We start from the raw sequence: 24,910 nt of genomic DNA, 5'->3' as shown, positions 1-24,910 counted from the left end.
CCCTACCCAGCACAAGTAGGCTATGAAAGAGCAGCTCTTCCCAGGGTGGCTGGGCCAGGCGTGACCAGAGGCATCCAGGGTGCTCCTTTTTAGCCCAAGAATCTATGCAGGAGGCCGACCTCAGCAACAGCCATGTCCAGCCCTGTGGGAGGAATCACTGAATGACTCTTGGTCCCTTCAGGACCCCTCCTGCCCTACCACCTCCCTACCTCTGACCCAGTCCCAATCTCCTGGCCCGAAATGACAGTAGCTGGTGGAATGCCAGGCTCTGTCTAACCATGTCCTTTGCAGCTCCAGGCTGTCACCCCGTTGAGCTCTTTGTTCCTCCCTCACACGGAGTGGCCATAAATCCCCCAAAGGTGGAATCAGAGAGGTGATCCACAACTGGGCCTAGATAGCAAGCTCCCTTCACTGCTGCAGAGCACGACGGTGCTCAGCTCTAGCACAGCACCACGCAGCTGAGTGTGAGACAGACAGGCTCTGCTGACAGCCCAAACTCACAGCTTTCTAGTTTCAACCCCACATTGGGTCCACAAGGAGTCCTCCTCACCCCCCAGGTTTTAGGGGCCTTTGGGACTCTTACTGGGTTGCCCTGGGCACAATACTGAGTCTCAGCACCCTGATGCACAAGCAGAGATCTACTCTGCCAGTACCAGGCTGGCTCTGGGCCCCTGGGAAGCTTAACATACCAGGTCTCAGCACCCAGCAGAGGGACTTACACCGTGAGTAGGAGTTTAGGGTGCTGGCCAGTCAGATTCGGGGCCTCTGGTAACTACCTCCCTCACCAGTGGAGCAGCACTCCCTTCTGACTAGGGAGAAGGAACCCTCTGCCTTCAGCATATGCCATTACCCTGTCTCTGGGTTTCCAGTTCCCTTTGTCCTTCTCCTGGGGTCTTCGAAGGCACACTTCTGTCTTTATCAACAATTAATCAGCATCCTCTCTTGCCTGCCCCAGCCTCAGGCTTTTCATCTTTGTTTTGATTTCATTGCTTTGGGATTTTTCATAGAATTGACCCAGCCCAGTTCAGTCAAGGGCCTAATCTTGTGTACAGTTCGTTAATGTTTAGCACTTTGTACCGCATAAAATACCAGAATCAACAATTTCATGCCAGCTGCCATGGCATACCTCACTGAGAATGGTGATAGGCTTTTTTGCCCAAGCTGCAGAGGCCCCAATATAAACATCCTGAATTTTTACTGCCAAACAGCCTGAGACATAGACCTGTATTTTAGTCATATTCTAGAAACCTAATGGAGAAAAACAAATCACTGACTAGGAGCCACAACACAGGAAGTGCTCAGATAAACATGGGCCAGTGGAAGCAAGGGATCTCATTGCCTTTCTTTTAAAACGTGTCCTGTTCCTCTTCCCTTGGTCAAAGCCTTCTTGGTCTTATTCTTAGGCTAGAATCAGTTTGGCCTTTGCCTGTGCACCTTACCCAATAGGGACAGTTGTCCCCAGGAAGCCAGCTGGCCCCCAACTGAGCCCAGGGCTGGTGCTGTCCTGGCTGACCTGCCTTGCTTGTGGGGGGCCACCTGCCTGTCCTGCCTCAGAGATGTTTTCTTCTCATTTACTCTTCCTATAAGTAGTGGAAGCCATCCGTGTTGTAACGTGGTTTCTAAACCACATAGCACAAGTCTGCAGGCCTTTTCTATTCCTGCTGGCATCTGAGCCAAAGTGCAGAGGGCATCTGTAACCTTCTCCCTCCTGGGCTCCTTGCCTAGGCCCCTATGCAGCCTTTCACCTAAAGAAACCCAGTGTCTTCTCATGCATGTGTATCTGCTTGCTCTTGCTGTTGGGGTACTGTGTTTTTGATGAATGAAGGGACTCTGGCCCATGCTGCTCAGTGCATTTCTTTGCTCAGAGAGCCTTGCTTATTGAGAGCCTTGAAGTGTTAGGCCATGCCCTCCCGTGGAAGAACTAGAATATAGGAACCTCAGGGGATTGTAAGACAGTGATGGTCTTGTCTGCCTGGCTGTGCCCTGGCCCCTGCCAAAAGCTCACGTGAGCACTGACCACTCCCAGCAGGGCTCCCCCAGATCCAGGTGAGGGAAGATCACCTACACCAGCCCCCTGCACTTTGGGACTCCTGATCCTGCTTAAGCCACCCACCAGCACCTTCACCTGCTTAATCCTCCTGCCTCAGCCTCTTAACCATCTGTGAGGGTCCTCTTTTTTTTTGGTTTTGGGATCGAATTTGGGACCTTGTGCTTGTGAGGCAGGTGGCGGATGTGATGATGCTTTTTATTCCCGCTCACCTGGTCTGTCCCAGGTAGTACATACTCCCAGTGCCTGGCACACAGCAGGAGCTCAGAAAATACTTCCTGTTGGATTAAGGGTGCCAGCTTGCTGCATGTGATGGTTCACACCTGTGATCCCTGTATTCTGGGGGCTGAGGCAGGAGGATCACAAGTTCCAGTCCAGCCTGGGCAGCTTAGCAACTTAGGGAGACCCTGTCTCAAAATTAAAAATTACAAAAGGACTGAGGATGTAGCTTAGTGTGAAGGCCCTGGGTTCAGCACCCAGTACTAAAGAAAAAAAAAGCCAGCCAGCTCTTTAGAGGCTCCTTGGCTCCCACTGGCCAGGCACCTGGGTATCCAACCCGGAGTACAACCTGCCTCGCTCCTGAGGCCCCTGGCTGCCCAGGATGTGCCCCCCACCCCCCCAGCCAGCCACATCAGGACCTGGAACTTGTTAGGACAAAAATGCCCATTTGGAGCTGCTGGGCCAGAGCCTCATTTACCTTGGGGTGTGACCACCTCCTGGCCAGCAGTCACTTGAGTCTGCATGGCCTCCTTGTCAGCAGTGTAGAAGAGACAGGCATCATGTTTGGCCAAGTACATCTCCCAGAGCTGTCTCCTGGGTGAATCAGCCTCATCCTGCTCAGGGCAAGACCCGGCCTAGTGCCTCCCACAGGAGTACCTTAGCTCCTGCCGCTCATCCTGGTTGCTCAGTAGGTGCCGCTGCAGGCAGGGTTGCATTTGATCCTCATAGTCACCCATGAGGGGACCCGGCAGGAATCCCTCCACTATCTCCCAGATGTCACTAGCAGCACCACCTGGGAAGACCCATGTGAGGCCCAACTGGGCCCCTGACTTGCCTTGCCTCACCTATACCTGTTCCCTTTACCTTTGCTTCAGGCCCTGTATTTGTGTGCCCTACACCCCACCCCATCCCCAACTGAGGAAGTGAGTGGAACCCAGCTGCCAATCTAGAGTCCAGGCAAGATCCCAACTGGGCTTTTAGAGGCTGGGCTGACTTGTGCCCGGCCAGTCTCAGGCACATGTCCTTCCGGGAAGGCCACTGTTGCCTGGAGGGGAGCATAGGACTGGCCACTGATCTGTCATCTGTCCTTCCTCCCACCACAGTCAGCACCAGTCACCACTCCTCCTCCTACAAGTCCAAGTCCTCCAGCAACGTGACCTCTACCAGCGGTCACTCTTCAGGGAGCTCATCGGGAGCCATCGCCTACCGGCAACAGCGGCCAGGCCCCCATTTCCAGCAGCAGCAGCCCCTCAACCTCAGCCAGGTAAGCCTGATCCACACAGACAGCCTCAGGCCCCCGTTCTTCAGCTGTACTGACAGCCACAGTCCAGGCCCTTGCCCACCACCCGGGCTGCATCAGGAAGGTCCCCCCAAGCCAGGTGTGGTGGCACACGCCTGTAATCCCAGCACTAGGGATGCTGAGGCAAGAGGATTGCTTGTGAGTTCAAGGCCAGCCTGGACTACACAGTGAGTTCAAGGCAGCCTGAACTACATAATGAGACCCTATCTCAAAAAAACCAGTGAAGGTCCTACAGCACAGTGACTCTGGGTGGCTTCTTTCCCCCTGGATCATGTGTGGGGAGGTGGCATCATGGTCCCAGGGCTTACAAATAGGAGGGCCCAACACTGCCATCTCAGCCTTGCAAAGGGTAGATGGGTGTCCTGCCCATTGTCCCAGGCCACCACAGCCCTGCTGCAGGAAGGGAGACGGCAGACCAAGGAAAACAGTCCCCTAGCATCTGCACAGAAGGGGAAGCATCTTTGTCTCTCCTGCATCTCCTCCTCCTCCTCTCAGTACTCCCTTGAGGGCCTGGCCCCTAACACAGTGCCTCTCGCTGGTTGTCCTTCGCAGGCTCAACAGCACATGGCCACGGACCGCGCCGGGAGCCACCGACGGCAGCAGGCCTACATCACTCCCACCATGGCCCAGGCCCCATACTCCTTCCCACACAACAGCCCCAGCCATGGCACCGTCCACCCCCACCTGGCTGCTGCTGCCGCCCATCTCCCCACACAGCCGCACCTCTACACCTACACAGCACCAGCCGCCCTGGGCTCCACTGGCACCGTGGCCCACCTAGTGGCCTCCCAAGGCTCGGCGCGCCACACTGTGCAGCACACTGCCTACCCGGCCAGCATCGTCCACCAGGTCCCCGTGAGCATGGGCCCCCGGGTGCTGCCCTCACCCACCATCCACCCGAGTCAGTATCCAGCCCAGTTTGCCCACCAGACCTACATCAGCGCCTCGCCAGCCTCCACCGTCTACACTGGATACCCACTGAGCCCCGCCAAGGTCAACCAGTACCCTTACATATAAACACTGGAGGGGGCCAGGGAGGGAGGAGGGGGCGCCGGCCACCCCGGGAGCTGCCACATACTGAAGGTGCCACACACACACAATGCAAACAGGGTGGGCGGGAGGGGCAGGGACAGGACTCAGAGAAACTTGAACCAGGAAGTGAGAGGACTTAGAGCAGAGAAGAGAACATTTTGAAAGGAAGGGATTGAGGAGGGGAAAAATCTATGCTTTTTATTTTAAAAAAGAAAAAGAAAAAAAAAATATCAGTAACAGAAAAACACAGCTCATGAACCCATTCCGCACCCAACTGGAAAGGAGAAGAGAGCCGCAGGAAGATCCCAGGAGTGAGGGGCCCCAGTTTTTGAAGAATTTTATCTATGAACTTTTCAAAGATTATTTTCATATGGCAGCAAGTGACACTGAAGAATTTGCTGTCAGGGACACCTGATGGGAAGTCCAATAGATTTTTAATGAATTGAACAGAAGAATTAGGGATTTTTCCAGAACTCTAAAGGGTCAACACCATTTCAGGGTGTCAGGCCATGGCTGAAATCAGGGGCCGATGCACGGGGTTTGGTCTGGGGGAGCCCAGGTCTGGCGAATTCGTCAGGAGCAGTGGGGAACAGCCAGGCTAATGGGACCTCTTGGGAGAGGGGCTGGTTTTCTCTTTCTGAGCACTCTGGAGAAATCCCTAAGCAATGTTATTCCTCAGATGTCATTAATAATGTGTGTTGCAAACTTTAGGTTCCCCCACACACACCCTCGAAGATTTAGTTTCTCTTTGAATCAACCCCTAGTCACATAGCATAGGGCTAGCGGTCGTCAACGACACCCTAGTAGAATGTAGCACTCGCACCCTTGTTTTCTACCTTGTGTTCAACTCCAGTGATACCAATAGACTATTCCTATGTAATTGCACAAAAAAATGGGATAGCATAGGCATGTAACCAATGTGGTGGTCCAGGTGAGCAAGCGAGCAAGCGCGTGTGGGTGTGAGCGCCGGTGCCGCCTCCCCTGTGTTCCTCAGCACCGCCGTCACGGCCCTCAGTCTTGATTTTACACCATTCCCTCCTAGTGCCTTACTGAACGACAGACAGACGCGTGTGAGGGTTTACTTCCACTGGTTCACAGCAGGCTGAGCTTGTCAGCGGGCGCCTCTCTTCTGTTGCGCAGTGGTAACGTTTTACTTGAGTCTTTCCTTTTTTTGTTGGGTTTTTCTCCTTGTTTCATGCCATTGTCTTTCTTGGGCTGTCTGCAAGTAGGATGTCAGGGAAGCTGGCAGGACCATGAGAATTCAAGGATCTTGAGAGCTGTTTGGGAGCCAAAAGGTGATGAAGATCTCTGATGACAGAAATGGTTTTTGTTGTTTCCTTTGGGGCACCCTTCACCCTCACCCATCCGTGCCCAAGCTCTGCTGTGTGTGGGACCTAGGATTTAGGCATGTCAGCTTTGCCAGCGGCTTCCGGCCTCCAGGCCCAGCACAGCGTACTGGGGCCATCTGTGGAGAGGCCCGGAGGCCAGGTGTCTGTCTCCAGTGGCACCCCAGTCCCTCCCTTCCACAAGAAGCCTAGTATGCTCAGATCTGCGCCACGCTTTTCTCTCCCACCAGCACTGCAGAGAGGGGCTTCCTCTGTAGACAACCACCAACCTGTTCCTGTTGAATTCATCCCTTGAGTTGCCCAGATCTGCCCGAGAGTTTGGGCCCCACAGTTTGGGTTTTGGAATTTGAAGGGTCTGGTGGGCAGAAGGCTGGAAGAACGCTGGTGAGAGTGACCAGAGCTTCTCCACTGCACTTGGGAAAAAACTCACAGACAGTGAAATCGCCAAATTCAACCCTGTACCCTCTTCACACCTCTGACACTTCTGGAAGTGTTCTCAGGCTTAGAACACTGCAGGCAGTGGGGTGAGTGGGAAGTAGATCCTGCTGCTTAGAGTGGACCAGTCGAGCTGGGGACACTATAGAAGCTTTCTGGGCAGGGATGGGCTTCAAAGGATGGCTCTGATTGTTTGGCCCTGGCACAGAGTCCCAGCCCATCCCTCAGTCAAGTTCCCAGTGCACCGAGATCTTCCAGCCAGCAGCCTGTCCTCCCTTCCTTCATCTCTTCCCTCACAGGCCCTGAGCAATCTACTGTGAAAGGGTTTTCGTAGCGAAGTCCACCGCCTTTAGTAGCGAAGCCATGACTTAGCTCTTAGCTGTGAAAGAACTCTGGAAACTTCCCCACCCCAACCCTAAATTCTTACCTTATAAAGAAACAAGTCCCCAAACTAGAAGTGGCTTAGGGCAGGCCTTGGGGCAAAAGGAAGCACAGCATGACCTGCATAAAGCTGAGCACATGCTGGCAGCACTGTAGGGACACAGAGACAGAGTGGCGACAGCCTATAGCAGGGAGTCACTCTCCTTGCCATGATCAATACCAGCATCAGCTGGAGGTGGGGCGGTGCCCGGCCTGAGACTGGGAAGCTGGGTGGTTCAGAGAGAACGAGGGAGCCCTCCCTGAGCCACGCCAGCCTGGGAGACATGGCTGCCACAGACCTTTGGGCAGCCAGATGGCAGCAGTGTTCCATGGCATCTCATACTGAGTCACGCAGCATCAGCTCAGCAGCCTCACTTTGCTGTCCTGGGCAGCACGCTGGCCTGCGTGGCACAACACAGTTCCAGTCCTCTAGATCTGTTCTCTTAGGGGAAAGATGACCTAAAAGTTCTGCTCATTTCTTTTTGTCTCCTTAAGTGGAAGCTTCTTAACTCTTTCTCCTGAAATTTTCTTTCCTTTTCTCCTCCCAGACAGGAATGAAAATTCCATGCTGCTCATAATGTTAATATTATCATGCTGATTATTTTATTTTTGTCATTGCCATTATATTTATGATCATCATTATCCTGTTGCTATTTTAGTCAGGGTTTTAAATGCACATTTATTCCAAGTATCTTTGTGTTTCCCTTTAATATTTAAACTTATAATATTATGCCTGTGAGTATCTGAGTAGACTGGAGGGATGCACAGATGTCCAATTTTGTCAGACAAAAAGGAAAGACCCAGGATTTAGGAAAATTATTCCTGTCATCTCTATTCTACGAATAGCTATCATGAAAGACCCGCCATAGAACAAAGTTGAAAGAAGGTGTCACGACCTTTCTCTATAGTCCAGCCTGGGCTCTGGGCAACACGACCATCGTCAATGTATGTCCCTAGATTTCCAGGGACCGAGGGCCCAAGGAGGCAGCTTGTGGGTGAGGGGCTGCTGGGGCACCCCTTAGACTATTGAACCCTAGCCCTTACACAGCATCTCCCCCAGTTGTCTCCTCTCCTGTGCTTCTGATACATAAGCCACAAAAGCCCCTCTCTTCCCAGAGCTGACCCAGCCCCTTTGCACAACATTCCCCCTTTTCCCACGAGCACGCCCAGAGTGTGGTTTGTGTCCCTCTTGGAAGCCACTGGTGGGAAGCCTGGAGTAAGAGTAACGGGTGCTGGAGCCTCCCCGGGATGTTTCAGCCCCACCGTTCTCCATTCACCCTCCCCACTTTCCCTGCACACACACATCCTCCCAGCGTGCAGTTCACTGAGCCAGGAAGGAGTGTCCGAATTGGGAGGAAGCAGAGAGCCCTCAGCAAGGTCCAGCAGCCAGCCAGACGTTGCAGGCCACACCCCCTCATCTTTGCCAAATGGAAAGCCACAGCAGGGCCATGTGGCTAGCCCCTCGGGTTCTGATGCCCCCTTAGTGCCTGCACTGTAGATGATGGCTGCCCATGGGCTACCTACCAAGCCACTGTGAAGAAAGGTTTGACATGGGCAGCTCCTGTGAGCAGAAATGAGTTGTTGGACAGTGGACAGACATTCGGTAGATGTTTGTGCCCACCTGAGTCCTCACCTCACACCCTCTTCTAATCCTGAGCACAGAGGTGTTGCGTCAGAAGCCATACAAGAAGATCCCAGTGTGCTCATTAGCACCCTTGCCCAGATCCCCACTGGTGCTCAGCACTGAGTACCCTCGGCAAAGCTGCCTTCCCTGGACCAAGCTTTCAAGTGGAGGGATACCCACCTCCCTATTCAGACCCCAACTCCCCCAGCACATCCTCTAGTCTTGGATGGGCTCTATCCTTCCTCAGGGAAGAAAATGGTCCTGAGCAAGAAGTTGGCAAGGACAGGTCTGGGAGAGGCATCTGGTTGGAGCCTTATGAACCTCAAGGCAACCTGCTTCTGTGTGCCATTTCTCACTGATGTGTCTGGGCACTGGCACCCGTGTCTCTGCTCAGTTTGGGACATTTCCAAGGGAAAGGGGTGAGCAGGGTGTGGTGGGCGAGTCCAGTGTGGTTGCCAGTTACCACTGTGGGGCGCAGCAAGTGGTCGGCAAATTCAGAGGAGGAAGGAGGCTGGAGAGAACGACCATTTCCGTTTGCCTCCTGGGCTGCATGGACTTGTCGTGCCCTCCTGGTGGCTGGGTCTCTGGGGTGTGGAAGCTAGCTAGGCTGACCTCCCAGCCTGGAGCACCCAGCCTGCCCAATCGCCACTGTGTCGGACAGGTTGGGAAGGGGAGCTGGGCACACCTGATGGGATGATGTCCCTTGACTCAGTCTCAGGAGTTGCAGACACTCATTTTGGAACAAGCTCGTGGAGGAGGAATTGGGTCATGTGAGTGTGTGTGAGTGAGGAGCACAAACGTTCTTGGGAACCAGAGCACGGAGACGAGCAGGCTTCAGGAAGTGTTGCTGATATTCACGGTCGCTGGACTGACACAGGTCCCCACCGTTATCTGGACAAGGGCAGGTAAGATAGGGGACAGCTGCTCCAGCTGGCCTGCCAAGGAGCCACTAGGACAGAAAACAGAAGAAAATAGCTCAGTGCCCTCAACTAGCAGAGAGAACTCTCAACAGAGAGCCAACAGTTCATCGGCAGGCCCAGCCTGGCACTGTGCGAGGCTGGCAGGAGCTATTTGCCACAACACATTGCAGCCCTGGGACACACAGGCTCCTTTCCCCATTTGTTTCTTCTTTCTGGTGTTTGACAGATTTTCAAAGGGGAAGCCTCAAAATTGAGCAGGTCAGTGATGTCCTTACCAAATTGGAAAGGGAAGCGAAACTGTTCCTTTCTGTAGCCAAAGAATCCTCAAAGACGCCTCCAGAGATGAGAACATGACATCCCTCTTGCTCCTTTCTGAGCAATAATGACATCATCGGTGACACAATTCCATTTTTCTTTCGGCCCTGACTTTTTTTTAATTGCTTTTTTGATTGCATTTATTTTAAAACTACACTCATCTTGGAGAGGAGGAGTAGTGACCCTACATTGCTGCTGCTACATAAAGGCAGAGGCCCCACACCCATCATGCGTGACTGCAGGCACAACAAACAGGCTGGCTCCGATGACAGCGTGCCACCACTCCATGCCTCAGGACTGTTTCTCATCTCCACACTGGACTCAGTCAAATTTGTCAGGCCACTGGAGATGGAACGTGGCAAAATGGGATTTAAATGCAAAAGGCCTCCTGAAGGCTTTTTGGCACTGTGGCTCACTTAGCAGAGGTTTCTCAAAATCTTCAGGACAGCTTCCAAAAGATCAAGAGAGCTATCTCCAGGCTGGTCCTTCCCTTGAGATTCCATGAGGTTTACAAAGAAGTGGCCCTGGGAGCACCCTGTCACCGAACCCCAGCATGCAGCCTCCTGAGCCCCCAGCTTAACTCCCACAAGCCTTCGAGAGCCCCTCATCTCAGACCCATGCACTGCCTCTTTGTTCAAACTTGCAATATCCCTTAAGGACAGCACTTGCTGAATGCTTTCAGTACTGCAGGCCCCATGCCAAGCCCCTTAGAAGTTCATCTCATGGTGCCATCACAGCCACACACACACCATTGGCGATGAGCCAACTGATTGTGAGTGGCATGTATTAAAAAGTACAGTGGTGGTCCAGAATCTCCAAGTTTCTAGTCACTTTTTGTTAATCAGGACTTTACTGAGATGTGATTTTGTTCCACTTTCTTCCATAGCAATGAGTGGCCTCATCTTTCTGATGACCCATTTAGCAACACCCCCATTTCCTGTGTGCCAAACACTGCTCAGAATCACTAACTGGTTGTCTTATCTCATTTTGTCTTCACATTAACCCTGTCAGACCGGCAATATCAGTCCCTTTACAAGAGAGATGTCTGATGTGCAGGGTTTGAACCTGAGTCTGCCAGGCTACGGAACTCAGCACGCAGCCACCAGCGTCAGCTGTCTGCTGTGTATCTGTTGAAAAGAAAGGCTTTAAGGAATGTCACTCTGTGCAAAAAGAACCTGAATCAGATGCAGGCAGAGGGGCAGAATTAGTTTGACTTTTAAGAAAAATCTCTGGGGAGTTTCTTTTGATTTCTACAATTCCTTTTAGATTTCTTTCCAGCAAACCAACTAGCTTTAGTAATGCTGCTATAACAAACTCTTAGGAGAGTGAAGGGGAAAAAAGTATTCTTCTCTTCTTTTAAAAAAAATAATTTTTCTTGCTTATAGTTAACTCTAGAAAGGCAATACTAAAGGTATATATTTTTTTCAAAATGCTATTTTTTACTGCACTTGATAAATATGATGGCTCTGGTCTCTGTAACAGATCCACTCTTCAGCTCCAGGCAGAACCAGAGACAGGGTTCACACCAAATTTGTAAATACCGTGTGTAGGCCTGGTGTTCAGGAACTTTTTTCTTTTCTGAAGAAAAAAGAAGAAGAAGAAAGAAAAGATGGCTTTTAGAAAGAGGAATACAATTAAATTTTCTTTCAAGATAGATAACCTTTCTCCAAGAAAGGGAAAGCAACAATTGTATGAACAGAGAAATGAACCAGCTTTCAGAAATTAAGGAAGAGGGGTCTCTGGCCCTGATGTGCGATTAATAGTAATGCAGATGTATTTTCATTTTGGTTGAAAGGCATCAAGACTTGAGAAATGCTTTAGGACTAGATTTTTGATTTTCTAAAGAACTATCATTTGCTGTAAAATATCTACTCAGTTGTTTGGGTTGGGTTTCTTGTTTATTGCTTCTTTTTTTAAAAAAAAAAAAAAAAAAAAAAAAAAAAGCTTTGTTGAGTGGCTCCGGGCTTATTTGCCTAAATTCTTAGGTAGTTTACACAAGTTCTAGAATCTTTTAGAGCTTTGACTCCATTGGAAGCAAACCTAGCTAGTCAGAATCTGAGATCCCGGTTGGTGTCACTAGGTGTTCTGGAATTCTGACAGAACACCTAAGGATTGTTTTTAGAAGGTTTTAGATACATTATCTTACACAAACTGTGACCTAAAATGGCAATAATTACCTCAAACGTGGGCATTCATCCTGGTTTTAGCCTTTTTTGAAATCATGTAGCCAGCTTGATCTTGAGATTTAAAAGACTGAATTCTGTGTGGGCTGAAAATATTGATTAATGCACACCCTGGTTGTTGTTGCTTAAGTGAATTCTAACAAAAGTTCATCTTTAGAGAAGAAATTAAACCAAGGAAGGGATGATTCTCTGCGTATTGTAATTAAATGTGATGTTCCAGTATACCCACGCACAGCATATATATTCTTAGCTACTGTAAAATGCTGTTAGCCTTCTGAGATACCAAGAGTCTCACTTTAAACAAGTAAACTAAGTAAATGACTCTGGATACTTAAGCATATTTCTGGCTACGTTTTATAGTTAAAGTGTTTTATAGTTTACATTTAAACTGGTACTTTTTAAAGAAAATTCCTGTTTCTAACTGACATCTCCAAACCCCAGCAATTGCCTCTACAGGAGGAGGCCGTGTATCCCCAAGTCACCTTTGTTCTACCTATACTGTCCTGTGGCCCAGTGTGTGCATTTCCCTCCATAACGCTGGTTTCCAGGCGAGCTAGAGAGAATGTGAAAGGAAGTCGGGATGGGGTGGGAAGGGTCAGACCCCAGCTCTGGCCGGCTGGGGTCTCATGCCGTGTTGGATCCACGCTTGTCTGCAGGCCTCTGACACCTTGGAAGAGGCAGCAAAAACTGACCCCTGGTCCATTGATTTTTTTCTTGATTTGAATATTTCACTTGTTCATAGATCTACTCGCTTCCATTCACCAGGCAATAGAAGACACTGGGATTCAGGTGGCCCCAGAGATCCAGCTGCTATTTCCTGGGCCACCAGTGATATTCTGAGCAATGTCGAAAAGAAGAACAATACACCTCCATGCCTGTATTCATTGGCTGGGGTTTTTGTATATCTGCTGTCTTACTCATTCTCTCCTTTAAACAAAAATCAGTGCAAAAGGACGTGTCTACTTTTCACGCATGGTCAAGCTGAGATGTGAGGCCCAGTTCAGTGAGCGTGAAAAGTAGGTTCAGTTCAGAGACTGAGCTGCTGAGCCCAAGGATCTGGAGAAGGAGGAGCCCAGGCCGGTCCCCCAAGGCCTGGTGCACAGAGAGGGCTTGTGACAATGAGAGAGCTTAGGGCAGGCTGGGAAGTGCTGTTTTCCTTAAGTCTTGTTTGGTTTTTATTTTCTCTTGTGCCACCACCGGACTGTGGAGGACCTGCTGTGACCTCAGGTGCGATTCATTCCTCTAACAGATGCGACCTTGAGAACTGCAGCACACTCAGGACCAGGGAGCTCTCTGTTCACATCGTACCTTGGATTTCTCCCTGTGGGCCACAGGGACACCAGGGTCTTGTTTGGCTTTCTTTGTTAGAATTGTTGCTATGGAGTGCTCTTCCTCTCGCCCTCTTAACTGTCCTCCCACCTTTGTGTGTGCTCGTGTGTGTGTGTGCACGCGTGTGCTTTTCCTTTGCACTAATTAACCAAATGAATTTTGTGTCATTGTCTTTGGGGCTCATCTATATTTTTAAAAACTAGAGGTATAGAAATTGGCTCTTTTTATTGTTTGAAAAGTATGTTTTAAAGAGGGCTCTGGTATTGCTCTTTCTAGTTCCCTTTCAACCAAGTCTCCAAATGAATCTCTCCTGGCACCGCCCCCCAGTTTTCCTTGTGTTGGGTCACTGTCCCTGTGGCCACCTCAGCCTCCACCTGCTGTCACCACAGCCCCGTGCCCAGGCACCCAGGACTTCCGAGAAGCTTGAGAGCCAGGCCGAAAGGCCCTTTGCCTGCTGTCAGAGAGCCACCCACTGGGCTCCAGGGACACTGGGTTATTACTGTTGAGTCACCTGGCTCAGGTGGGAAGGAGGAACTTGGGAAGTGGAAAGTGATTGTGCCATCTCTGTAGCCTTTGTGGCTTCTGCATGGAACTAGAGCATCCCCACCCTGTCCCCACCCTCAGAAGGTGAAGTCCCTTTGTGCACTGCCCACCCCCCTTGTCTCTGTGTCCCTGCTTATTTAAAGCTTGCTTTTTTCCATGCTTTCCCAGGGCATAACCATTTCAGGCCCCCAAAGCATCTCTTCACCCTCTTCACGTGCGTTTTTTTAACCAAATGAAATAAAGGAGAAAGGCACACTCTGGGGCAGCAGAAGCCCTAGTTAGTAGAATCACTGTGTAGACAGAGTTGTTGATATATATGTCTGTGGATATATATCAAACCAAATTCTGGTAGGAGAAGATAGCTTTACGGCTGAGGGGAAGCGGAGCCCTGTAGAGGTCGGAGCCAGCCTTAGCATGGGCATCCCTGCTCCTTCACACATGGGCCAGGTGGCCCTTGTCCCTCTCACCACAGTGGAGCTGGGTCCTGAGGGGGCCACCGCTCTCTGGTCCCCAGCATCAAGGACATGGATGAGGAAGAGGTGGCAGCCGATCAGAATGACTGGAATTTTCCAGGCTGTTTTCCTTTGACCACACATACTGAGCTGCAGCCCGATAGTATATCACATTTCCAGAAATGATACCCATTAGGATGGAAAGAGAACAGATCTGTAGAAATGTTTACCTTCCAGCTGCCCATGAATTCAGGACACTCTGGACAGACAGGCACACTCGCCAGAAAGCCAGCGGGAAAGAGGAAGCCTGGTGACACCCGGTCCCCAGCCCTAGGTACATGGCTCCCTCCTGGTCACCTCACCCAGCTCTTTCTCTACCGGGTCATCTTAGCTCAATCTCAGTAACCCCATGAAGCCCTGGTCCGTTGTGTTTCTCACTGTACGGTTTCTGTAATAAAAAGTGTTAATCCATGTTAATCTGTGTGAAAATTATTGCGTGCAACAGTATTTTCTTGTGTACCTCTTTTCCCTCTGTGAATTGTCCCTCTTTTCTTTTTTATTTATAAATGTCTACTTTTTTAAAGACAAACCAATGTGTTGTAGACCTCTGTGTAACTATTCCTTAGTCTCATATTATAGGTATGTTATAAGAATGGATATTTTACTTGGCTTTAGAATGTTTTACAAGAAAACTAATTCTTAACTGATCAAGTCCTTGCTACTAAAATGCTTGTGTTTTTTCATCATGATGTCGTGTGCTTCTAAATTAATCATTTTCGTTGTAGAAAAATGGAGTGAATTTATATTAGTCTTGGAAACTAATAGCATTGTAAATTTATGAGATGATTTTAACAGAAAAAATTATAGAAGAATATAGTTATTTTAATTGTAATATTACTAACTGTAGGGTGAGAAACGGGGTCCTGTTGTGGTGAACTATGTTATAGCTTGTTACAGTTTCTTTTGATCATTTTTTCGGTCTCTGAGGTGAAACGAGTTATTAATTAAAATTTGTAAACTCACATATGCATATTGTATATGTGTAGAAATGTAATCACACTTCGTCTTGGAATTACATTAAACTGTTTGGAATCACTGGACACTCCGCCCAGCGTGCTTCTGTATCCCACAGCCACACGGGTCAGGAGACTGAGGAGCGCCGCGGCAAGGAACGCCTTCCGGAAGTGCTCCCACTGCGGAAGTCACTGACGCTGGGAATGCGCACAGCCCATGCCCGCATGTGGGCCTGGCAGGGAGGACTGGGTGCCGCAAGGGCGTTGAGGTCCTTATATTACTGATTGCTGTGCAGCTGGGTAAGTCTCCACCCACACCGTCCCCTCGCCCTGTCCCCATGGCCCGGCCATATGTACCTTGCTGTGCTGTGAGCTTCTAGTGTTCGCCCTGCCCTGTCCACAGTGTTGGCACCCTCAACCCCAGCACCATCACCACAGGAAGCCTAGGATTCCACATCCTACTCCATCCATGGTGCCCCTCTTCCTGGTGAGCTCTTTTTTTCCTAATTATAGTAAAATTCACCATCTTGAGTTACAGTGAGTGGCATTCATGAACACCCCCATCATCATTGTCCATTTCACAAACTTCCTCATCATCCCAGACTCCACACACATAAACAGTAACTTCCCACCTCCCTCAGCCCCAGCCTGCCACCATTCTACACTCCTCTGACTGTGCCTCTGCCAGGTATTTCATAGAGGTAGAGTGCTACAACATTTACACCTTTTCTGGCTTTATTTAACTTAGCAGGCTGTCTTAAAGGTTCATTCACGGTATAACATATCAGAATGGCCTTCAGGGCTGACCAGCATTCCATGCACAGACAGGCTGGTTTCAGAATCAACCTTGGGTCACCACCTTTTGTGGCTGTGGTGAATGGTGCCACTGTGAGCCTTGGTGGGTGAGCATCTGCAGATCCCCACTTTCCATTCCTTTGGGGATACACACTAAGGGAGTTACTGGGCCACATGTAACTGCTAACATTTGAGGATCCATCACACTGTTGTTCTCCATAGCAGCCGCGCCCTTCACATTCCCACCAGGGACACACAGGATTCCAGTTTCCGCCCCAGCACCCATGTCTCTGCTTCCATTCCCTGTACTCTCAGGCCTTGGGACCTTCAGATCCCCCACAGGGTTCTGGCCTCCCAGCCAAGCGCAAACTGCACCTGGCTCCTCACCCACAGCCTCCACTCCTGCACTACAGCCCCCACCGCACTGTAAGCAGAGTGGCCCAGAGATTGGGCTGCTGGCCAGGGCCCCTCGATGCCACCTCCTCAGCCAAGCCTGGTCCCTGGCAGCAACCTCCCCACCCCACCCCTGTCATCCTCAGATCCGCTAAACCCCCAGCCACCCTGACATCTGGGGACCTGAGCCTCCCCCTGAGCCTCCCTCCTGAGTCACCTCCCCCAGGAAGCTCACCCTGTGTAAGCTCTGGGCCTTGCTGGCCTGGATTTCCAGACCCTCATGCATGATCCTCCCTGACCCACACTGGCAACATTTCTCTCCTTATTTTCCTCTAACTCGAAGCCATAAAATCCTTGCAAGTCATAATTTGTCTTTCATCTCTGTTTCTAGGGCCTGTTTGTTACATGCCAGGCAGAACATGTGCTCAGTAAATACTTGGGGGAATAACAATCCACCTGTTCACCCTCCAAATTCTACCTCTCCCAGGGCTCTAGCAATGCCAACACAACCCAAAGCTACCGCTGAGGCTGAGGCAAGGGGGCTCCAAGTTTGAGGCCAGGCTGGGCAAGTCAGCAAGACCCTGTCTCAGAGTGAAAGAAAAGAGAAGAGAAGGAAGGAGGGGGGCTGGGGATGTAGCTCATCGGTAGATCACCCTGGGTTTATTCCCACTATGAAAAAATAAACAGCTCAGGCAGGAGTTCAAATTACAGAAAAATCCACACAAACAATTTTGACAAAACCAGAACTCCGCCATCACACATTTTACTATTTTTTTAATTAGGACAGCACCTCCAGGAATCCCATCCGTGGAAAGGGGTAGGGAAAACAGCTCATCTCAAGTGCTCCCAGGGAGTTATTTAAATCTAAAGTGAAAAAACAAAACCTTTCCTCCTTATACATTGACTGTCTTGGGTATTTTGTCACAACAACAGAAAGCTGACTAACGCATTGCTGTCAATGCACACTGGATACTGGGGTGGTAAGAAGGGTAAGGCGCTTGCTTGAGCCACCATGAACCAGAAGAAGAGCTTGAGACCCCATAACAAGCACAACTTCCCAGCTGCTAAACAGAGCTCTCCCTCCACAGCACCTTGTCCTGGGCCTGGGGGTCTCTGACTCCCGAGTCATGAAGCCCCCTTACTTTTAGGGCAAGTTGCTGGGTGGTGGAGGTCACACCCTACTCTGTTTCTAACAGCCAGCTGTGAATGTGAATTGTGTGGGAGTTTGGCTTACCTGTGTCTTCTACCCCTTTAAGCAAATATTGAATGTGTATAAAGCAGCGCACACAGGAGCCTTAGGCATAGCGCTACAGCCTGGCTGTCCTGTGAGCTCCTCCTCCAGTCTCTGCTTCCTGCTCAGTGTCAGGTAGGGATCCTCACACCCCTCCCTCGGCCTCCATGAGCACTTAACAACCAGTACAGGCCGTGCACACCTCTTCCTAGGGCTCTGTGCTATCTGACATCATCTGAAGATGAAAGCATCCTGTGCCAGGAGCAGCCCGGGCCTCATCCGTAATCAAGAAATAGCCAGCAGTAGCAGGGCCTTCCCCAGCATCTGAGATCAGGCATTCATTCATTCTTGCATGCATTCATTTATTTTTGGTATTTAGGGTCTCACTATGTAGTCCAGGCTGGCCTCAAACTCTTGAGGATCCTCCTGTCTCAGCCTCCCAGGTGCTGGGACTATAGGTGTGCGCCACCATGCCAGGCTGAGATCAGCCATTTCCTAAGTGCTTGTCTCACATGAACTAATCTGTAGAATTTACATAGCTCCTTCTATGGTGACACTTTGCATTTGATGCACTCCTGACACAACGCTAGACTCTGGGTACCCTTATGATGAAACCCCTTTTCACCCCTTCCTGTCTTTTTAATCTTCTGTCTCAGTGTTGTCTTTCAGTTTTATGGTAGTGGCTCTCAGCATCTTTATCCATAGCAGACTAACCCAGGGACGGGTCGCTGGAAAGAGAGCCAATTAGCTACTGAAACAGCAAGGAAAAGTCTGTGTTGGAGGAAGCCCTGTCACAGATCACAGGGCACAGAGAGGCAGTCTCGGGTTTGAAGCTGTCACAAGCCACTGAGGCATGAAGACAGCAGGCCAGGTGGGCAGCCGGGTGGCTCAGAGTGTGGCTGGGGCTCAGCCAGCTTTGGGTTCAGTTCCAAGCTCTGTTGTTATCCTGTGGTATCTGGAAACCACTAAGCTCTCGGCTCAGCTGTGTGAGCTGAAAGATGGGAACTGTACTGCGTGCGGTAAAGACTGGCTGGTTATTCCCCAAACCCAAGCCCATAGCCTCATCTTCCCAGCCCGCAGACCAGTTTTATTCCCTGGCTTTCTTCCCAGAGAAGCATGGCCAGACCTGAGCCCCACCCCAAATCCTCTCACACAGTGACCCACACTCGCCTCCCTCAGGTTCTGGCCAGATGTGGAAGATTGGGGGAGGATTCCGAGACCCAGAAGCTTCTGGGCCACTGGATGAACAACACTGTGTCCCCAACCCCAATAAAGCCATGTGGGGCAAAACCACAAAAGAGTGAAAAACAAGCTTTTTTATGATGAGTACACCACTGAGTCTTTAGGCTTCTTTACTGCAGTGATTAGCCTTTGTACAGAAGTTGGTTCCTCAAAGTGGAGTACTTGGGTAAAAAATCTAAAATAAAATACATGGCATTGGCTTAGAAGTTGAACAGAAAAATAAACTGATTTCAGGGGGGCTGAGAATGTAGCTCAGTGGCGCCACACCTGCCTGGCAAGCACAAGGTCCTGAGTTCAATCCCAGGGTACCGTAAAAAAACAAAATAACAAAAAAGTTGATTTCAGGGGCTGGACAGATGACACCCCATGTTGTGCTTCAATAAAAGATGGGGTGACCCACAATAACCAGGAAGCAGGCCTTGTCCCAACCAACTCCATTAGCTCCCAGAGAAGGGCTAGGAAAAAGAATACTCACATTGGCTGCCTGCTGCAGGATTTTACAAGAAAGAGAGGAGCTTCATAAGCACAATGGAAACAAAAGAAAACAGTTCAAACTGCAGAAGTCTAAGAAAGTGAAAGAGCTCCATCTATGAAAAATGAGACACAGTGGGCGTGGGTGATGTATACCTGCTATCCCAGCACTCTGGAAGGCTGAGGCAGGAGGATCACAAGATTGAGCCCAGCCTGGGCAACTTAGCGATTTAACCAGACCCTGTCTCAAAAAATAAGAAAAAGTCTGGGGATATAGCTCAGTGCAAAGGCCCTGGCTTCAAGCCCCAGTAGTACCCCACCTCACCCCCAAAAGAGACCAACCCAGTGGCTTAAACAATAAAATCTCAGTACAACTCAGTGGAACAAATTAACTGGGCCTGCGGAGGCTGGCTCTGAGGCTACCTACATACTGCATCAGATACCTGCAAGACAGCTGCCTTTGGGCTGAGAGCGAGAAACGGCATCAGAAAGAAAAGATTAGACCTTGAGAATTTAGTCTAGAAAATAACTTTGACGGGGTGCAGAGACCAGAAGAAGTATACTATGTTTCTGCATCGCCACAGACACCTCGAGCTTGCACTGCAATGGATGTAGAAACCATTTCTTCCCGTTTCCTGCCCTGAGTGCTGTCAGGCAGAGTGAGCAGCCTGGCAGCCCCGGAAGTGGCCAGGGAGAAACCTCCAGGAGGCCGCTGGACTGTAGGATGGCGAAGGAGCAAGGGATTCCTCCCCACTGAGTGAGGAGAGTCAGAGACTAACAAGGACATTCCTCACCTGCCTCTCATGTAGGCTCCAGAGCACCACACAGTAGGACTTCAGAATTACTCTACGCCAGTGGCTTCTAAATGGGAGCCACTTTTGTAATGATCCTGTACCTGATGGATTATGAACTGGGCTGGGAGATGGACAGATAATTTGTTCTTAAGGCTCAAAAGAGTGTTAGAAGGTTTCCACGCTGGATGTATCTATGCAAAGTGGCAAAAGATGTTTTGATCCTATTGTAACAGCAGGATAAATTATGTCGTATTTTTCAAAATCCATCAGAGAAATAAGGATACAAAGAAGCCTTCCTAGGCAACAAAAGACTAACAGCCACTTTTGCCTCTAGGGGCCTGGTGAGTGACGGTAAACATGAGTGACCTAACTTGGTGACCTAACTTGGTGACGGTGAAAAGAAGGCATTAAATGGAAATGACCCTTTGGCTGGCACAATGAACAAGGACTTGGAGGAGCCCAGGAAATACATCCTCACCACCCATACATTTTTCTGCACAGGATTTTCACGAAAGGCCCAGGGCCGGATATCTTTTGTCTTCTGTTGCTGTGGCAAAACTCCCGAGGCTGGGCATTTTGTGCACAGGTGTATTTGACTCGTGGTTTGGGGGATTTAAGAGCTCTGCATCAGTATCTCAGGGCTCCTGTCGGCGCCTCAGGGTAGAGAAGACACCGTGGGCAAGAGAGACAGCAACACCGAGCATCTGCTTTGTGCAGGCAAAGTCCTGCTACACAGAAGCCCGCCATCTCGGGGGCAGGAGCTCACAGGCCCAGAGCAGAAGACACAAGGCCACACCAACTCAGTGGTATCAAGTGAGGTGCTGGCAATGAGAGCAGTGGAAGTGTCCTCAGGAGCCCCAAGGAAGTGAAGGGTAGAAGTCACTCCGGATGTGATTAGGGAAAGATTGGGGCGTGGCAAAGCTGGCTGGGGAAGTAGATGTGACCTGCTAATTACAAGATCGCCGACCCCTCCGCAGAGCAGCTCCCAAAGCCCTGCCCATGGACTTCTCGCGAGAACTCCCCAGGGTCTCAATAGGAGCCTAGACCTGACGTCACCCTAAGAGGTGGGAGCCCAGCACCGCTTCTCAGGACCCGGATGTACAAGTTCTCAAAGGTTTCCTCAAGATTTAGACAGCCTAAAGGCCACATCCATGCCATGAAGGCTTTGCTATCGTACTTTTCCATGATAGTCCACGCTGTTTCCCAGAGAGTGTGTACTTTTATCTTTGCTTTCACCTTTTTCTGTTTTCTCAGCCCAAGCTCGCTCTGCAGAGCCAGTTGCTCCCCGACTCTTCACTTTTCCTTTTGTGAGTAAACTTGGCCACTGCTTTTGCTCGTCTCTTTCAATTCTTTGCTCGAGGCGAGAAGAACCTGGAATCTGTCTCCAAAAGCAGAGGCGAGCAACCCAGAACCTGGTAACATTTAGTTGGCGAGCCACTTTTTGGAAACAACCTACCCGATAACATGACTGTGTTTGGGCCACTTACATGAAAACATGAAAGGAAGATACAGACCATCCTGGCCCACCGGTGTCCCTTCCTTCCCAGCTCTCCCTCTTCAGAGCTGGCCGGCTGGGCAGAGGACACATGTGCCGCACAAGTTCCTGTGGGAGGTCTGGGACCAGATCTCGGCATCTGCGTCTCCGGCTGTGTACTGTGAGGTAAGCACCCGACCTCTGCGCCTTTTCTTCCTCTGTTAGAATGAACCCGTGGGACTGGGATCAGCAAACCACTTGACCACTAGGGTGGCGCTAAACCACCCCTGCTAGTCCCTGGGAAGCGCCCCTCATCCCGCATAGGGTTGGGGAGGCGGTGAGCTACACACTGGCCCAGAGGACACCCTCCAGAGCTGGCCTCAGTGCTGCCCTCCTCTGGCCGCCAAGGGTTCAGCGCGAGAGCTCAGCCCACAGGAAAGTGAGGCGGTGGCTGGTTTATAACTTTTTTTTTTTTTTTTTTTTTTGGTACGGGGGATCGAACTCAGGACGTTGCACTTACGAGGCAGGCGGCGGAACCACTGAGCTAAATCCCCGGCCCTGGCTGGTTTATAACCTTTGAAAGAATTCCCAACATTTTTGGAGTTGGCAGTCTCGTTTGCATCTTGCGTTTCCTCCCTCGCAGGAGAAGGTAGACCCTGTGACCCAGGTCAGGCATCTGCTTTGCCAAACTGACTTAGAACCCTTGTGTGCTCCCAGGACAGACCTAGGTTGGCAGAGTTTATTTGCCAGGGCCCTTAAGCCTCAAGTAGCAGGCTTTGGATACTTAATAAGAAATAAGGGGCAAGGGGCTCGAGTTCCCTCTCCTCTTGCAGGGTCCCCTGTCCCCTTACCACGTCCCTCCTCCTCATTGCCTGACTCCAGCCCTGCCAGAGTTGCTGTGACCTGGGGCGTTTCTGCTGTGATGGAGCAGTACTATACAATACGACAGGCCCTTGCCTTACCTCCATGTCCCTCCCACAACATGTTTTGCTGCAGAAATGTAATGGTCTGTGCAGCCAGGCAGCTCTCTTGCCCAATGTATCAAAATGTTTTGTAACAGTTTGAACTGCGCCTCTCGGGAATGTTCTGTAACTCCGCCCCTTTGCTTCAGTGAGCATGCACACCTAGCCCTGGACTCCTACGTAAGGAGGCTCCCACTTCTAGTCCTTTCCTCAGATTTCTGAGTATGAACTCCACTGAGCACTCCGGCATAGTAAAAGGCTTTTCTCCACTTCTTCAAGTGAACTTCAGATTCTCAAGTCTTTAAATTTCAGTAACTGCGACGCTGAGTTATAACACTCGGCTGTGCCTGGGATCAGTAACACTGGGCTATAGCACTGAGCCGTTCTGCTTTGCCACAACAGTTGGACTGTGGAAAACAGTGCTGAAGATCTTGAGCCCCACTTTTGTGTGCTGGGGACTGAACCTAGGGTCTCTGTGCTGAGCAACATCCCCAGCCTTTCCTTTATTTTTTATTTTGAGACGGTCTTGCTAAGTTGCCTGGGTCGGCTCAAACTTGGGGTCCTTTTGCCTCAGCCTCCCAGAGAACCAGGATTCTAGGTGTGAACCACCACCCCCATCTGACCCCCACTGTTTCAAGGTAGAACACCATTGAGACAAGGGCCTGGACATGACTGAGCCAGCAGCACTGACCACTTCCTCAACCCCAGCCACTCAGCACACTCCCCAGCACGTGCTGGGCATGGGAGAACCCCCCAAATTCCCTTAACATTTTATTGTGCACCTAGGTCTGCCACTGGCTTCCCAGAAGGAGACAAATATGAAGCCACAGACAACCCCTAATCGATGGAAAGCATGCAGAACAGCTAACCACACCAAGTTGGCAGTATTGTCTGAGAACCTAGGCTCAGGAAAGGAACTGGGTTCCCTCTGAGCTCATTTCTGAAACTGGGGGGCCAGTACCCAGTGCACAAACAGGTTCCCAGGCATCTGCATCTCGCTGGCTAAGGCCACCAGGAGGGCCAGCTACAGAGGTCCAGGCTCCATTGCCATGCACTGTGGTGGTTGCAAGGGGGCCCTCAGGGCCTCTTTGGACCAAGCAGGGGGACAGGAAGAGGCTGGAAGACCTAGTGAGCTCTTACCCATCCTCCCCAAGGTGGAATGAGCCAACTTCCACAGTGTTCTAGAACATTCTAGTGCTCTCCAAGCTGTGCGCTCCTTGAGCCATAATGCCGAGGCTCTCCTCTGCTTGGCGTGGTGTCTGACACACAGCAGCTTGGAAGAAACGTTTGTCATATTGCATTAAATAGTAATGAAGGAGCCAGAACGACACCCGCCCCTCAGGCAACCAGGAATAAGTTCATACCCTGCCAAAATTAACTAAGGCCCCAAGGCCATCACATGTGGTCTTTTTGTTTTTTCCATCCTTGGTCTCTGCACACCACTGCCTGCTACACCAAAGCAAGCACATCTCTGTGGTGACCCCACCAGCTGTGTGCCTCTGCCTCTCCCCAAGCTATGACCCCAGAACAGACGGCAGCTGTTTCTCTGATGCCAGTCATCTCTTTATTCCGTTAGTGACCAATACAACAGCACCACGGACACAGCGGGGGGCCCTGCCCAGGGACCCCGGAAAGGCAAAGAGGGTGGACTTGGGGCCTCCAGGCCCTGGGTGGGGCTGGCCAACGTAAGGGGACACCGGCCACTTGCCACCCCCAGTGCTCTGGAGAGGCGTGAGCCTGCAGAGCCCATGACGGGTGACAGTCAGATGCCCTCCCAGCCAGAAGCCTTCCCCACTGCACCAGAGCCCTAGTGAGGAGAGAAGGCTCCAGGCAGGGCTGGGGAAGGCCTTGCGGGGCGGCTGAGGGACACTGTTGGGAAGGGACTGTGCGTGTGTGTGCTTGTGCATGTGTGTGTGTGCCCCTGCGTGTTTGGAGGAAAGATGGCCACGCTACTTAGCATATGGGATTTAACTGCTGAGCCGCAGGACCTGCCTGGGGACAAAGGAGGCCAGGAACCAGGGATTCAGGAGCTCTAGAGCCTGAGGGGACAGGTGCTCCCCACCCCACCTCTTCCCCCAGGAGAGGCAGGCGGCTCCTTCTGGAGGCTGGTCTCGGAGCAGATGCCTCCCTCCACCTCTGGCCTGCCCCTGTCACGTGTAGGCCATCTTGCTGCACACCCAGGGCCGGGTCATCAGACACTCGGTCGACACTAGCCTGGTGGGCTCCACGAAGACACACTCGCCTGGGCCTGAGATGGTGAATCTGTGATGGGAAGAGACCAGGAGCTCAGGACAGGCACGGGCAGCCCAGAGGCTCCGAGGCCTGTGCCCACCCCTACGTCACCTTCCAAGACCGACAGGCAGCCCAGGG

At 50.9% G+C, this 24,910-nt stretch overlaps 2 protein-coding genes across 6 annotated transcripts in view; one reads left to right on the top strand and one right to left on the bottom strand.

The window, feature by feature from the left end:
* The window catches only part of Hipk2 (homeodomain interacting protein kinase 2), a 192,632-nt gene extending 177,367 nt beyond the window's left edge, over positions 1-15,265 (top strand). For all 5 annotated transcript variants that reach the window (XM_013074489.3, XM_004851271.4, XM_004851270.4 and 2 more), the window contains exons 14-15: positions 3,370-3,530; positions 4,119-15,265. In XM_013074489.3, coding sequence (XP_012929943.1) covers positions 3,370-3,530; positions 4,119-4,583 — 626 coding nt within the window. In that variant the 3' untranslated portion in view covers positions 4,584-15,265. The remainder of the gene's footprint in view (positions 1-3,369; positions 3,531-4,118) is intronic.
* The window catches only part of Clec2l (C-type lectin domain family 2 member L), a 22,457-nt gene continuing 9,110 nt past the window's right edge, over positions 11,564-24,910 (bottom strand). The window contains exon 5 of the mRNA XM_004851356.4: positions 11,564-24,802. Within this exon, the coding sequence (XP_004851413.1) occupies positions 24,691-24,802 (112 nt within the window). The 3' untranslated portion in view covers positions 11,564-24,690. The remainder of the gene's footprint in view (positions 24,803-24,910) is intronic.

The sequence above is a fragment of the Heterocephalus glaber genome, unplaced genomic scaffold, assembly GCF_053883595.1.
Source record: "Heterocephalus glaber isolate CG9 unplaced genomic scaffold, H.glaber_assembly_v1.0 deba00000621, whole genome shotgun sequence".
Classification (NCBI taxonomy): domain Eukaryota; kingdom Metazoa; phylum Chordata; class Mammalia; order Rodentia; family Bathyergidae; genus Heterocephalus; species Heterocephalus glaber.
The sequence above is the reverse complement of the archived record's forward strand: the minus strand, read 5'-3'. Positions and strand labels throughout refer to the sequence as shown.